At 34.0% G+C, this 16,837-nt stretch overlaps 1 protein-coding gene across 5 annotated transcripts in view; it reads left to right on the top strand.

Moving 5' to 3' along the window:
- The window catches only part of LOC138324137 (TOM1-like protein 2), a 134,513-nt gene that overhangs the window by 73,842 nt on the left and 43,834 nt on the right, over positions 1 to 16,837 (top strand). For all 5 annotated transcript variants that reach the window (XM_069269221.1, XM_069269222.1, XM_069269220.1 and 2 more), the window contains one exon: positions 15,754 to 15,895. In XM_069269221.1, the coding sequence (XP_069125322.1) occupies positions 15,754 to 15,895 (142 nt within the window). The remainder of the gene's footprint in view (positions 1 to 15,753; positions 15,896 to 16,837) is intronic.

Below are 16,837 nucleotides of genomic sequence, written 5' to 3'. Positions count from 1 at the left end.
ACATGGGTAAATATTACATAGAACACAAGAGAGCATCATACTAACGTGGGTAAATATTACATAGAACACAGAGCATCATACTAACGTGGGTAAATATTACATAGAACACAGAACATCATACTAACGTGGGTAAATATTACATAGAACACAGAGCATCATATATACTAACATGGGTAAATATTACATAGAACACAGAACATCATACTAACGTGGGTAAATATTACATAGAACACAGAGCATCATACTAACGTGGGTAAATATTACATAGAACACAGAGCATCATACTAACGTGGGTAAATATTACATAGAACACAGAGCATCATATATACTAAGACAAAGCACAACTGGGTAAATATTACATAGAACACAGAGACATCATACTAACGTGGGTAAATATTACATAGAACACAGAGCATCATACTAACATGGGGTAAATATTACATAGAACACAGAGCATCATACTAACGTGGGTAAATATTACATAGAACACAGAGACATCATACTAACGTGGGTAAATATTACATAGAACACAGAGCATCATACTAACGTGGGTAAATATTACAATAGAACACAGAGCATCATACTAACATGGGTAAATATTACATAGAACACAGAGCATCATACTAACGTGGGTAAATATTACATAGAACACAGAGCATCATATATACTAACATGGGTAAATATTACATAGAACATCATCATATACTAACATGGGTAAATATTACATAGAACACAGAACATCATATATACTAACATGGGTAAATATTACATAGAACACAGAGCATCATACTAACGTGGGTAAATATTACATAGAACACAGAGCATCATACTAACGTGGGTAAATATTACATAGAACACAGAGCATCATACTAACATGGGTAAATATTACATAGAACACAGAGCATCATACTAACATGGGTAAATATTACATAGAACACAGAGCATCATATATACTAACATGGGTAAATATTACATAGAACACAGAACATCATACTAACATGGGTAAATATTACATAGAACACAGAGCATCATACTTACATGGGTAAATATTACATAGAACACAGAACATCATACTAACATGGGTAAATATTACATAGAACACAGAGCATCATACTAACATGGGTAAATATTACATAGAACACACAGAGATCATAACCATAGAACACAGACATAACAACATGGGTAAATATTTACATAGAACACAGAACATCATACTAACATGGGTAAATATTACATAGAACACAGAGCATCATACTAACATGGGTAAATATTACATAGAACACAGAACATCATACTAACATGGGTAAATATTACATAGAACACAGAAACATCATACTAACATGGGTAAATATTACATAGAACACAGAACATCATACTTACATGGGTAAATAATTACATAGAACACAGAGCATCATACTAACACAACGTGGGTAAATATTACATAGAACACAGAACATCATATATACTAACATGGGTAAATATTACATAGAACACAGAACATCATACTAACGTGGGTAAATATTACATAGAACACAGAACATCATATATACTAACATGGGTAAATATTACATAGAACACAGAGCATCATACTAACATGGGTAAATATTACATAGAACACAGAGCATCATACTAACATGGGTAAATATAACATAGAACACAGAGCATCATACTAACGTGGGTAAATATTACATAGAACACAGAGCATCATATATACTAACATGGGTAAATATTACATAGAACACAGAGCATCATACTAACATGGGTAAATATTACATAGAACACAGAGCATCATACTAACATGGGTAAATATTACATAGAACACAGAGCATCATACTAACATGGGTAAATATTACATAGAACACAGAGCATCATACTAACATGGGTAAATATTACATAGAACACAGAGCATCATACTAACATGGGTAAATATTACATAGAACACAGAGCATCATACTAACATGGGTAAATATTACATAGAACACAGAACATCATACTAACATGGGTAAATATAACATAGAACACAGAGCATCATACTAACATGGGTAAATATTACATAGAACACAGAGCATCATACTAACGAAATATTACATAGAACACAGAGCATCATACTAACGTGGGTAAATATTACATAGAACACAGAACATCATACTAACATGGGTAAATATACATAGAACACAGAGCATCATACTAACATGGGTAAATATAACATAGAACACAGAACATCATACTAAACATGGTAAATATTACATAGAACACAGAGCATCATACTAACATGGGTAAATATTACATAGAACACAGAGCATCATACTAACATGGGTAAATATACATAGAATCACTAACTGGTAAATATACATAGAACAGAACATCATACTAACGTGGGTAAATATTACATAGAACACAGAGCATCATACTAACGTGGGTAAATATTACATAGAACACAGAGCATCATACTAACATTACATAGAACACAGAGCATCATATATAAACGTGGGTAAATATAACATAGAACACAGAGCATCATACTAACGTGGGTAAATATTACATAGAACACAGAGCATCATACTAACATGGGTAAATATTACATAGAACACAGAGCATCATACTAACGTGGGTAAATATTACATAGAACACAGAGCATCATACTAAAGTGGGTAAATATTACATAGAACACAGAGCATCATACTAACGTGGGTAAATATTACATAGAACACAGAGCATCATACTAACGGGTAAATATTACATAGAACACAGAGCATCATACTAACGTGGGTAAATATTACATAGACACAGACATCATACTAACGGGTAAATATTACATAGAACACAGAACATCATATATACTAACGTGGGTAAATATTACATAGAACACAGAGCATCATACTAACGTGGTAAATATTACATAGAACACAGAGCATCATACTAACGTGGGTAAATATTACATAGAACACAGAGCATCATACTAACGTGGGTAAATATTACATAGAACACAGAGCATCATACTAACGTGGGTAAATATTACATAGAACACAGAGCATCATACTAACATGGGTAAATATTACATAGAACACAGAGCATCATACTAACGTGGGTAAATATTACATAGAACACAGAGCATCATATAACATGGGTAAAATATTACATAGAACACAGAGCATCATACTAACGTGGGTAAATATTACATAGAACACAGAGCATCATACTAACATGGGTAAATAAATATACATAGAACACAGAGCATCATACTAACATGGGTAAATATTACATAGAACACAGAGCATCATACTAACATGGGTAAATATTACATAGAACACAGAACATCATACTAACATGGGTAAATATTACATAGAACACAGAACATCATACTAACATGGGTAAATATTACATAGAACAAAGAACATCATACTAACATGGGTAAATATTACATAGAACACAGAGCATCATACGAATGTGGGTAAATATTACATAGAACACAGAACATCATATTAACATGGGTAAATATTACTTAGAACAAAGAACATCATACAAACATGGGTAAATATTACATAGAACACAGAGCATCATACTAACATGGGTAAATATTACATAGAACACAGAGCATCATACTAACGTGGGTAAATATTACATAGAACACAGAGCATCATACTAACGTGGGTAAATATAACATAGAACACAGAGCATCATACTAACGTGGGTAAATATTACATAGAACACAGAGCATCATACTAACGTGGGTAAATATTACATAGAACACAGAGCATCATACTAACGTGGGTAAATATTACATAGAACACAGAGTATCATACTTACGTGGGTAAATATTTACCGTCCATGGTGATTGATAGTATAAACCCGGTGGGTTTCAACCAAAGGCTACTCAACTTTATTTCTCGATAGATGGAGTATGTCACGCACAGTTTGGAGTTGCACGGATGAATATATGATGGTCCGCATCAGAAATTGTTGGTCTTTTTAGTATCGATTGTACGATTGAGGAAGATGTATCAAAATATACCTACATACGTACACAATGTACAATTCACAGTTTAATTCCGATGACGTTCAAATGTTTACATGTTGTGTCAGCCACACTGTTTGATCACTAGAACATGTACGTCCTATTTGTATTTGTAACATATTTGGTTGCATGCAAATGGATAAGATATGTCAGAAAAATAAGTCTTTGAGTTGGATGCGTTTAACCATTTTATGACATGTTACACTGGTAACCCAAAATGTGTTAATCTTGCCGAAACTTGTTAGAATAACGGCAGAATACTTAATTTTTAACAAGTTTCGGCAGGATTAGCATATATGCTTTTTTATTCAGTATTAACCCTTTATATTAAGACTTTTCCTCAGAATTCCAATTCGATTAATAAAATTAAGTATTTCTGCCGTAAAATTAAGTATTTTTCTGTCCGCCGTGGGTCGTGACGGCTGACGGTCGAATAACAGAGGGTATCAGTCACAATTACCCAACTTCGTTACGTGCACGGCTATTTATTGCTACATTGTCGGAGGTTGGGAATCGCCAAACTTTTCCGATGCGACGGTGAAATTAACAGATTCGGCAATAGAATTAAGAGTTTCTGCGTTTATATTCAGTGTTTCTGCATTTATATTCAATGTTTCTGCGCTAATATTAACACATTTCGTCGCTTACGTCGAGCGGGCGCGCCGAGCCGTGACGGCCGAGCACACGGCTTACACAGGTAAACTTTACCTTGTGAAACGAGACTTACAGTACGTACAGCCGCCAGCCGATTGTACATGTAAAATAATTATGTTTACAATTCTCTTTTCCCCTTTAAAAATACATATATCCTCATTATCCTATTCTCCTATCTTTTGTTGTTTTCTTTCCCGCGTCTCGTCATTTGAGCCATGCATTTTGCACCTTTTTTCGGAAGAGTTCCGATGCGAGCGGTAACAAATGAATAACTGTCTAGGTTATGTGTAAAATATGTGTATATACACGGGGATTAACTATGACAAACAAATTATGTGTTTGATTATGTGCAATTACATGTATGTATATTCTTCTCACAAATTTGAATTGTTGACGATATTAAAATAAGATCGTTTTCCATAAAATAAATAAATATTTGTTATTTACAGACGTTTTGAAAGATATTTTGCTGTTGCCTTTAATTGTAAAATGCTGATTAAGTGTTATACATAATGATCTGCTTTTCAGGTTTGCTGAATTGATTTGATATACATTAAACGACCGATATCATATTCTGGTAATATTTGATGTACTTTGTGGCACGTAATTCCAGTCTTTATTTATTTCTGCGTTTATATTCAATGTTTCTGCGTTTATATTCAATGTTTCTGCGTTTATATTAACACATTTCGTCGCTTACATCGAGCGGGCGCGCCGAGCCGTGACGGCCGAGCACACGGCTTACACGGGTAAACTTTACCTTGTGAAACGAGACTTACAGTACGTACAGCCGCCAGCCGATTGTACCTGAAAAAAAAATTATGTTTACAATTCTCTTTTCCCCTTTAAAAATACATATACCCTAATTATCCTATTCTCCTACATGTATATTTTGTTGTTTTCTTTCCCGCGTCTCGTCATTTGAGCTATGCATTTTGCATCTTTTTTCGGAAGAGTTCCGATATGAGCGGTAACAAATGTACACGGGGATTAACTATGACAAACAAATTATGTGTTTGATTATGTGCAATTACATGTATGTATATTCTTCTCACAAATTTGAATTGTTGACGATATTAAAATAAGATCGTTTTCCATAAAATGAATAAATATTTGTTATTTACAGACGTTTTGCTGTTGCCTTTAATTGTAAAATGCTGATTAAGTGTTATACATCATGATCTGCTTTTCAGGTTTGCTGAATTGATTTGATATACATTAAACGACCGATATCATATTCTGGTAATTATTTGATGTACTTTGTTGCACGTAATGCCAGTATAGAGGCCAAAGTTAACTGGTGAACTAATACGATAAAATTTAATTCATATTGTCAGAAACAATTATACATATATGTTTCTGATTAAATACATGTTTAGTTTTAAGAAGTATTCGTCAATTATTTATAATAAAATTATAAATAGTATACACGTGTCAATTTTCAGTTGTTTTTATTCATGCTAAAGATATATAATTCGTAATATATAAATGCGTATTTTCGATTGTTCATGGGTCTTTTTGTGATATTTGGGTAGCCATTAAAATGTTTTTTTTTATAAAGGATTGGCTGATTATAAGATCAACCCCTCATGTGTCTGATGGCCCGGTCAATGCTGTTGGAGAAAGCAACTTCCGCCGACGGTTTTTCAGGTGTGTACCATCTTTAGCTCGGATTGAGGTTGTCTTCAACAAGTCTCTGTCGTGTTGGCAAATGATGTCAGGGTGTTGTTTCTTCATCATTCTGTTGATAAGTGATGCGGTCTTGTTGAATTTGCGATCGTGTCTCGGAAAAAGCTCGCCGAACATCACCACTTCTACACCCTGGGCGATAAACAGTTGATGGATTTCTTGAAGAAGTCCAATTGTACGGGCCGTTGACTGGTCAGCGATGTCATTTTCGCCTATCTGTACAAAGACGGAGTGATAGATGGAAAAATCTTCGGCTAGTACGATGTCTCTCAGCTGTCGAAGCTTCAAACCACCTCGTCGGAAGGCATGGAATGACCAATTGGGTAGTGGTATTTCTTCTTTTCTCCATCGGGCGATGAGGCGTCTGATAAAGCTGTGACCGAGGATGCAGGTCTTCTTGGTGTCGCTGGACAGGTATCGGTAGATTGCTTCTTGAAAGGTATTCATGTTGTATGATACTATAAGGATTGTGTGAGGGAGTATTTATAGCCTTGGCCACTGATATTTTTTGTCGGAATGACAAAGACTATAAAATCAAAACAAGATTCCGGCAATTAAGAAGTTTAATTGGTCATTAAAAATATCACTCTTTTTCACAATTGTTTTTTTTATTTGATATTACATAATTACATGTTTGACTTAAATAAACAATGGTGATATACTGTCTTTGCTAATTAGTCAGTGTTATGGTAAAGGTTTTTACTACTACCCTAATTACGAGGCCATGCCCAGGCCTATGTTATTCCAACGAAGCGAACTTAGCTTGGTCATGTATGATTTCTTTTGTGTCGTCAAAGAGAGGTACTCTGGATACGAGCATAAGGAGAGTAGTATAGGGAGCTGTATTCATTGATTGGTTAAATGATAAAACGTGTATATTTCTTCATATTCCAGTTTACACATAATGGTAGTGAGGTTTCAACGAATTTTTTAAAATTATTATTTCTTTGTCGATTAACTTATTGAATCTGAAACTTAACGACATACATTAATTTTTTATACGTTTCTGATTCAGTATGCATTTTTTATACTCGTGACGTCGTTACACCTAAAAATATCTTTAAAAGGGTTTTTTCCTAATATTACTATCACTAGACAATATTAAAAACGTCTTTAAAAGCAACTGGTTAGCTGGGGATATTTGTTAGATCTATGTACAACTCGTTATAGGAAATGACATCGGGATATACCGGTGTCTGTATTAATCATCATATCTTATTTCTAAAAAAGAGACACAAAAGTGAAAATAATATTGGTTTGAATAAATATCCTGATGAACCGTCATGGCACGAATCGAATAAAGCACTAATAAGGTGGTCACATAATAACAGAATTTTCATACAATTTTCAGTTTAAGAGCACACCTTTCGAAACCCAGTTACTGGGAGTTATCATAGCTGGCATGTTATTTATTACACCATAAAATACACATTAACATGGAATATTGTGTCAACACAAACCGACCAACGGCTAGCAATTTTTTCAAGGCTATATTTAGTGCGTGACGTAATCGATACACAACGTCACTATGATAAACATAAAATATCATATGAACAATCACTGTGCTATACATTTGTTAAAAATTATATACTCAAAATGCTAATCAACGAAAGACAGAGACTAGATTGTCAGTGAAGTTCGGGAAGACCCTTTTTAACCCAGTACACTTTAATGGGGGTTTACAAAGAATGAACTTTACAAAAAAAAAACTTATTGCCAGTATATGTTCTTCTCTCTCTGTCAGGTGAATTATATTACCTGTAGATACACCTCTCAGGTGTACTGTGTACCGCACACGTGTCATCCGACAAATTAACTCCACAGATAACGGACGCCGTGGACAAATTTAGCTATATTGCTTGCCCTATTGGGGCCATCCTGACACCACGGGTAGGAGCTAGCTAGCGGTACCCTGCGGGGTTACGAAGGGGATGCGTATGCATTTTGGGGAGCTCGAAGTGAGAAAAATGGCCGACGATAGTTGTATACACTTTTTCAATGCGATCATATGTGTAGGATTTTTAACACCAGAAACACAGTCATACAGCTATCTAATAATTTAATGAGACCATAGTATATATAGTGTCATATGTAGTGTATGTCTAATTTTCACACCGCGGTCGCTTATAATAAGATGATAATATGATACTAAGGATTTTTGTCTAAAATACATCCTTGATGAAATCAAGGACTTATGTGAGGTGAATAAGTCACGCTGGGTTTTGGGCAAGTACGACCAGAGATTTAAATATATACTATTTAAATCTCTGGTACGACGTAGGAGCTTTTGCGTTTGTGTACTGACCGTGACGTTGGGCGACGACTGATTTTCCGTTGATATCCGCCGGCGCAGCCTTTGATGTAGCTTGTGGGTGCGAGGGTTACCGTCTTACTTTCTGAAGCGTCATTTCATGAGTTGTCGTATTTTTTAACAAAAATTTAAGACATATCTTCTAAATCTTCCGTCCTTAAAGCAAGTACTTAACGTTGTGAAATTTTATTAACTTTACATTGGTGTTTCGTTGGACTCGATTTCCCAGTTCGTCTAGCGTTACGCGTGGTGTTTAGTAGGGTAAAGAGACAGTTCTCACTTATAAATCCTTGATGATACTTTTGACGATGTTGGGATACAAAATGGGGGTGGTTTCAGTACCAAGTATTTATGAATTGGCATATATAATACATTCACTTGACTTTATATATATATAATCATTGACACACACGCCATATTGCAAGTCAGCAATTTTAGGAGATTCACGTAACAGTACATTCGGGTACTCGGTAATCTGTACACATTTACATTTTTATTATGATAAAATGGTGCGTTAGTCCTATAACTATTAGGCCTAAATCAAGTTCAAAAAGTGTTAATAAAATACGGAACACGATTACATATATACAAGGATTTATAAGGATTTATAAGCATTTATAAATCCATGATATATTTAAAGGATTTGTGCAGTCAAAAATGATAATTTCAGTTTATGCTGGAAATGGCTTTATTAGACCGTGTAGAAACATCTCCGTGCCGCGCGCGACCGGAATAACCTGTAAACCGCCGATATCGAGGTCAAATTTTCTGACCGCCCGATTATGCATATTTTCTAGCCCTAAACCGTGTGACGTCACAATAGTCCGTGGCTTATTGCTGTACTTTAACTGATGTGCTATCACTTACATCGACGGTCACAGGAAAAGCCGATAAACGATTTTTTTATGATTACTTTTGAGTGAAGTTAATCGTACAATAACTTTGTCTCGAATATAAATAACTAAAAGAGTGAAATTTGATGTTTCAAATACTCTAATTTGTGCTCTAATAGCAGGTATCTTCGTGTAATTATGAAAGAAAATCCACACAGAAATAAAAGTTTCCGATTTTTTGTCGAGGAGTTCAGCAACGAATACGCTTTAATTAAATAATATTTTCCTGTAGTCTGTATCTTTGATACATTGTGAATTGCAACGTTTGTGACTGTAGAATGAAATTTTACGTAACAATTGAAGAAATTCTTGATTAAAGCATCAAGGATATGATGCTTGACATACGTACACACCGATGATTTATCATTACAAACATTGTGTTGTGTGTTGCTAACCGAATAAATCGAGATACATTTATTACAATACCGTAAAACGTTTCAACATGTGGTAGAAAGAATTAACTTTCGATATTATAAAAGATCTAAATATTGAGATATTAAGCAAAACAAACTATTTTTTTAGACCGTGCGGTCGCTTTCAATTTTTAATCGATATACTAGTAGATACACCGACATTATAGATATATAATTAGCCATGCCTTTGGTTTGATGGTTATGTAATACCTTGACCAGGATGTTATTTACCTGTACACAACGCCATTCATCGAACTCACCTGTAATTACCTGGCCGCGGGCAATTTGCTATTCGGTGGACTATATCGGGTATTTGCTATTGTCTTACTGTCAATCAGGTTAGGACATCCGTTAATTGGATTGTGATTTGAATTATGGAAACCCCGTACATCTATGCTCTTTTTTATTGTCACCTCCATTTTTAGAATGAAGATGTAAAAGCGAATGGAAATAAAATATACCTGATCATACCTAGGAATACATATTACATACACATATATATATATGTCGCACGCAGGTAAAACAAAAATGGAAGGTGACTTATTCAGAAACAAAAATGGTTCTAAGAACTAGTTCAACTAAAGGTTTAACCTTAAAAATTATTCCAGTCTAGACTGTAATTACGGAATCGTGGCATATAGCAATCTCCAGTAATTTCTAAGGTATTAGTAAAAATTCTAAGCATGTATTTTCACCGTTTCGAATCTTAATGTACATGTATAGTCATACAAGAAGGGTTACAACATTATCACACTAAATATACTTATTTAAATACCACTTAGTATATTTTTAAAAAGGTACAAGATATTATATCTATTTTTAATGCCTGTATACGAGTAATTATCCCCCGCGAAACGCGTTTGCGGGGGATATTGATTTGGGCTCTGTCCGTCCGTGCGTCCGTCCGTCCGTCCGTCCGAGTATCGTTTCCGGGCTATAACTCCTAAACCGTTCAACTTGGCTACACGAAACTTTCTGTACATGTTAGGCTAGTGCTCTAGTTGTGCCTTTTGCTAATGGGAACCTTTCATTTTCGATACTTTTTCTGTTACCATGGAAACTTATTCAAAAATACCATATTATTAAAGTTTCCTTTCTATTCCGGGCTATAACTCGAAAACCGTTCAACTTGGCTACACGAAACTTTCTGTACATGTTAGGCTAGTGCTCTAGTTGTGCCTTTTTCTAATGGGAACCTTCCATTTTCAATACTTTTTCTGTTACCATGGAAACTTATTAAAAAATACCATATTATTAAAGTTTCCTTTCTATTCCGGGCTATAACTCGAAAACCGTTCAACTTGGCTACACGAAACTTTCTGTACATGTTAGGCTAGTGCTCTAGTTGTGCCTTTTTCTAATGGGAACCTTCCATTTTCGATACTTTTTCTGTTACTATGGAAACTTATTTAAAAATACCATATTATTAAAGTTTCCTTTCTATTTCAGGCTATAACTCAAAAACCGTTCAACTTGGCTACACGAAACTTTCTGTACATGTTAGGCTAGTGCTCTAGTTGTGCCTTTTGCTAATGGGAATCTTTCATTTTCAATACTTTTTCTGTTACCATGGAAACTTATTTAAAAATACCATATTATTAAAGTTTCCTTTCTATTTCAGGCTATAACTCAAAAACCGTTCAACTTGGCTACACGAAACTTTCTGTACATGTTAGGCTAGTGCTCTAGTTGTGCCTTTTGCTAATGGGAATCTTTCATTTTCAATACTTTTTCTGTTACCATGGAAACTTATTCAAAAAAATACCATATTACAGTTTCTATTCTGGGCTATATTATTCAACTCATTTCCAAAAAACTTCTTACGGTAGATAATAATAAGTCACCGTCATGACTGTACTTTGCTTATTGTCAATTTCCCTGTACCCTATTCAGATCATCATATTGTGTGGGGAAAGCTGTCAAGGTTATAGGAGGTAATCTTATATTTATAATTACCTCATAAATTAGGTATCCGAATGCTCCATAAAGTGTTATCCATGTACACCACCAGCTGTCATATTGTTTTTCAGTTTTAGAATACCCATATATTGTTACTTGTGAATTTGGACAATTGCTTTGATGCAGTTCCATCAACATAATGAGATGTAAATTATGCAATGTATATATTTAGATATGTTTGTGTCATAAAAAATATCATATTCATATTACTTAAACATGTTACATCAATTCTGTGTTCTTTTATTCTTTTAAATGTCATGTTACTGGAGAGCGGATATATTGTTGTATGAATTTATTCAAGGACAATACTAAGCTCTGTTCAAATAGTTAAACCTACATGGATGACAATATCAAGATTTAAACTCTTAGTTACAATGAGCTTCATTTATTTTATGTTTGAGCTTTCATACACAACTGGGCGCGGGGGATAATGCCAAGCTTTGCGGCTCCTTGTTTCAAGTTTCATTTGAACACTGTATGTGGTTACTTTTTGGATTATACGATAAATGTTCATATATCATACTATTAAATCTCGGTATGATATACAAAACGGTCGACAATGAATATACTATTAAGGATTTAGTATAATTTTGAAATAATGAATTTAAATCTACACTTAAACTGTAATATAGGAACATATATCAGAAATACCATTGATGTATTTCTGCTTTTTAGTAAACGTTATGGATAAAGTTTCAAAGGCAACAATATAGATATACATATTATTTTCGGTATAAGTTCGGTACTGTAACTCCAATATCACATAACTGATAACCGTCCACATTTCATTTTTACTCAAAAACGGTGCCGTGTTTTCATCATATCGTTATAGCAGAAGTTTGAATGAAATAAAAACACGGATTCTAGATATATTCATGCTAAATTTTGGGATTTTACTCGTAAAAAGATAGTGTTACATTATACTTTTTTTTTTTATTCCACTGAAATTTACATCATATGCTATCTAAATCTCAGTCCAGACTGATCCGAACATCATTTTGATATCGCTATCAAATTGGACTGATTATCTAATCTAAAGTTAAATATATGCTTGTTTGAATTTTTGAAGTGGTGTAAATGGAATGTTTTGAAACTGAAAATATCTACATCATAAAGCTAGAATAACCATTTACTCGAAAAACTCAAATTGTAGATCTAACGTATACGTATATATGCTGTATACATGTATAGTACTAGGCTTACCTTGCGTCACGGCTCGGCGCGCCCGCTCGATGTAAGCGACGAAATGTGTTAATATAAACGCAGAAACATTGAATATAAACGGAGAAACATTGAATATAAATAGAATACTGGAATTACATGCAACAAAGTACATCAAATATTACCAGAATATGATATCAGTCGTTTTATGTATATCAAATCAATTCAGCAAACCTGAAAAGCAGATCATTATGTATAACACTTAATCAGCATTTTACAATTAAAGGCAACAGCAAAATATCTTTCAAAACGTCTGTAAATAACAAATATTTATTTATTTTATGGAAAACGATCTTATTTTAATATCGTCAACAATTCAAATTTGTGAGAAGAATATACATACATGTAATTGCACATAATCAAACACATAATTTGTTTGTCATAGTTAATCCCCGTGTATATACACATAACCTAGACAGTTATTCATTTGTTACCGCTTGACAGTTATTCATTTGTTACCGCTCGTATCGGAACTCTTCCGAAAAAAGGTGCAAAATGCATAGCTCAAATGACGAGACGCGGGAAAGAAAACAACAAAAGATAGGAGAATAGGATAATGAGGATATATGTATTTTTAAAGGGGAAAAGAGAATTGTAAACATAATTATTTTACAAGTACAATCGGCTGGCGGCTGTACGTACTGTAAGTCTCGTTTCACAAGGTAAAGTTTACCTGTGTAAGCCGTGTGTTCGGCCATCACGGCTCGGCGCGCCCGCTCGATGTAAGCGAAGAAATGTGTTAATATTAGCGCAGAAACATTGAATATAAACGCAGAAACTCTTAATTCTATCGCCGAATCTGTTAATTTCACCGTCGCATCGGAAAAGTTTGGCGATTCCCAACCTCTGACAATGTAGCAATAAATAGCCGTGCACGTAACGAAGTTGGGTAATTGTGACTGATTCCCTCTGTTATTCGACCGTCAGCCGTCACGACCCACGGCGGACAGAAAAATACTTAATTTTACGGCAGAAATACTTATTTTTATTAATCGAATTGGAATTCTGAGGAAAAGACTTAATATAAAGGGTTAATACTGAATAAAAAAGCACATATGCTAATCCTGCCGAAACTTGTTAAAAATTAAGTATTCTGCCGTTATTCTAACAAGTTTCGGCAAGATTAACACATTTTGGGTTACCAGTGTTACTAACTTACTACTAGATTAGTGGACTGACAAGTACTGTTTGTTACCTACGGTGATTGCCGGAGAGTAGGCCCTACACAAGTTTCGGAGCTTCGAAATATTAATGAAACTGAATCCTACAGTTGTAACTTTTACTACGCTTATAATCAATAAAAAGTTTTGTCTCATGGCGGGAGGTATGCCATGTATGAAATATCCTGCCACATTATGAATTATGTAAGCATGGGTAATCAACTATGTCTGAAAACCAATTGATTTGCACTGTGAAGGTTTATAGTTTCATATCGGAAAACCTCAGATATATTGGTATTTTCATTGATAAATTGACGGAAATGCTCGCCACTTCGAGTGACTTCCAAATGCCTGTCGGAGCCAAACGATATAATTTGATTTAATCTTTTAAATGTCATAAACACTATATAGGGTAAATATTGAGCTATAAAAATAATAGTTAAGACTGTTAATAGAAGGATTAAAGTATCATTCTGGTGGTTCTATAGAAGGATAAAGTTGAGTAGGGTATTGATTTTTGTTTCATGGACGGCTTCACAGTCCATTCCAAATATAACATTATATATAATCCGATGAAGGACTTTATTGGTATACAGTACTGAATACCAAACATTATATATAATCCGATGGAGGACCCTATTGGTATACAGTACTGAATACCAAACATTATATATAATCCGATGGAGGACTTTATTGGTATACAGTACTGAATACCAAACATTATATATAATCCGATGGAGGACTTTATTGGTATACAGTACTGAATACCAAACATTATATATAATCCGATGGAGGACCCTATTGGTATACAGTACTGAATACCAAACATTATATTTAATCCAATGGAGGACTTTATTGGTATACAGTACTGAATACCAAACATTATATATAATCCAATGGAGGACCCTATTGGTATACAGTACTGAATACCAAACATTATATATAATCCGATGGAGGACCCTATTGGTATACAGTACTGAATACCAAACATTATATATAATCCAATGGAGGACCTTATTGGTGACAGTATTCACGTCGTACTAGTCATCGAAACGTCACACTAGAAATATTATATTAACTATTTTTGTAACACATATCATTAATTAAAAATCATTACATAAAACAAATTAGATAATAGAACAGTCTTCATTGCTTCATCAAATCATTACATAAAACAAATTAGATAATAGAAGTCTTCATTGCTTCATCAAATCATTACATAAAACAAATAAGATAATAGAACAGTCTTCATTGCTTCATCGAATCATTACATAAAACAAATTAGATAATAGAACAGTCTTCATTGCTTCATCAAATCATTACATAAAACAAATTAGATAATAGAACAGTCTTCATTGCTTCATCAAATCATTACATAATACAAATTAGATAATAGAACAGTCTTCATTGCTTCATCAATGATGTTGTGTTGGTTCAGGGCTTGGAGCCGGAAGTGTTAGTAATACCCTCGGTCAGCTGAACTCCACCACGACTACAAACAGTACCCAGCCTCCCTCCGACGACTTCGATATGTTCGCACAATCACGGCAGTCCTTCGACCAAAATAAAAAAGCAGTAGGGTAAGTATCCAATATATCTCAGTTGGATTATAATCATTAGATATCTACTACAGACAATCACGCATAATGTAGATAATGGAAAAGTATTGTATTTCACTGTGTAATATATTTTTGGCGAGGGTCACCTCGCCATTGTGATCGTGGTTACAAAATTCTCTTACAGTCAATTTCCTCAATATGATTGGCTAAGAACTTGCTCGCAGATACTAGCGCTCCTAGCGGCAGTGTATTCAACAACTATGATTTTACCGGGAATTTTGAATAGCAAATTTTGAATATGAAAGTTACTGAAATAAGCGTATCTGTAATGTTGAAATAGGAATAGTAGATTACTGCTTTCATATCCTTACCATATACATCATCCAAATGATCTTATGTTGGAAAATTTTCACTTGAATTGTGTACAATGTATCTAGACTTTTCGTCCCGAAAATGTTGTTTTCAACACATGAAGACATTTCGTCCCGAAAATGCTTCGCTTCGCCCCACGCGTTTAGTCCCTACTAGTGACAATTATCCCGCAATGGAAAAAAAATGAAATCTATATTTCACCTCAAACATTCAAATTGTTACAATAATGATTTTTGCTGTTTGAATCATATTAGTTCGGGAGCAAATATATTTCAGGACGATATTGAGATTTGTTTATCACGGCTGCGTTATGCCACATGTACGTGTAAATCCACAATGGAAGAAAGACAACTCTAAGCTTAATTAGCTTAATTAATACTGTAATAGTTTTTGATCTGAAAATAATTACTAACATCATGTTCAAATTCCATACATACATTTGTATAATACATTTAATGTTGTTTAAACATTTTTGATCCAAATAATTACCATCATCATGACATCTTCATTCCATATATTCAATACACATAAGTGTTGTGATTTGTGAATTTTACTTTAATATGATTTAAGCATATACTTGGTATTTGTTTA

Source organism: Argopecten irradians, chromosome 5 (assembly GCF_041381155.1).
Source record: "Argopecten irradians isolate NY chromosome 5, Ai_NY, whole genome shotgun sequence".
In the NCBI taxonomy this organism is placed as follows: domain Eukaryota; kingdom Metazoa; phylum Mollusca; class Bivalvia; order Pectinida; family Pectinidae; genus Argopecten; species Argopecten irradians.
The sequence above is the reverse complement of the archived record's forward strand: the minus strand, read 5'-3'. Positions and strand labels throughout refer to the sequence as shown.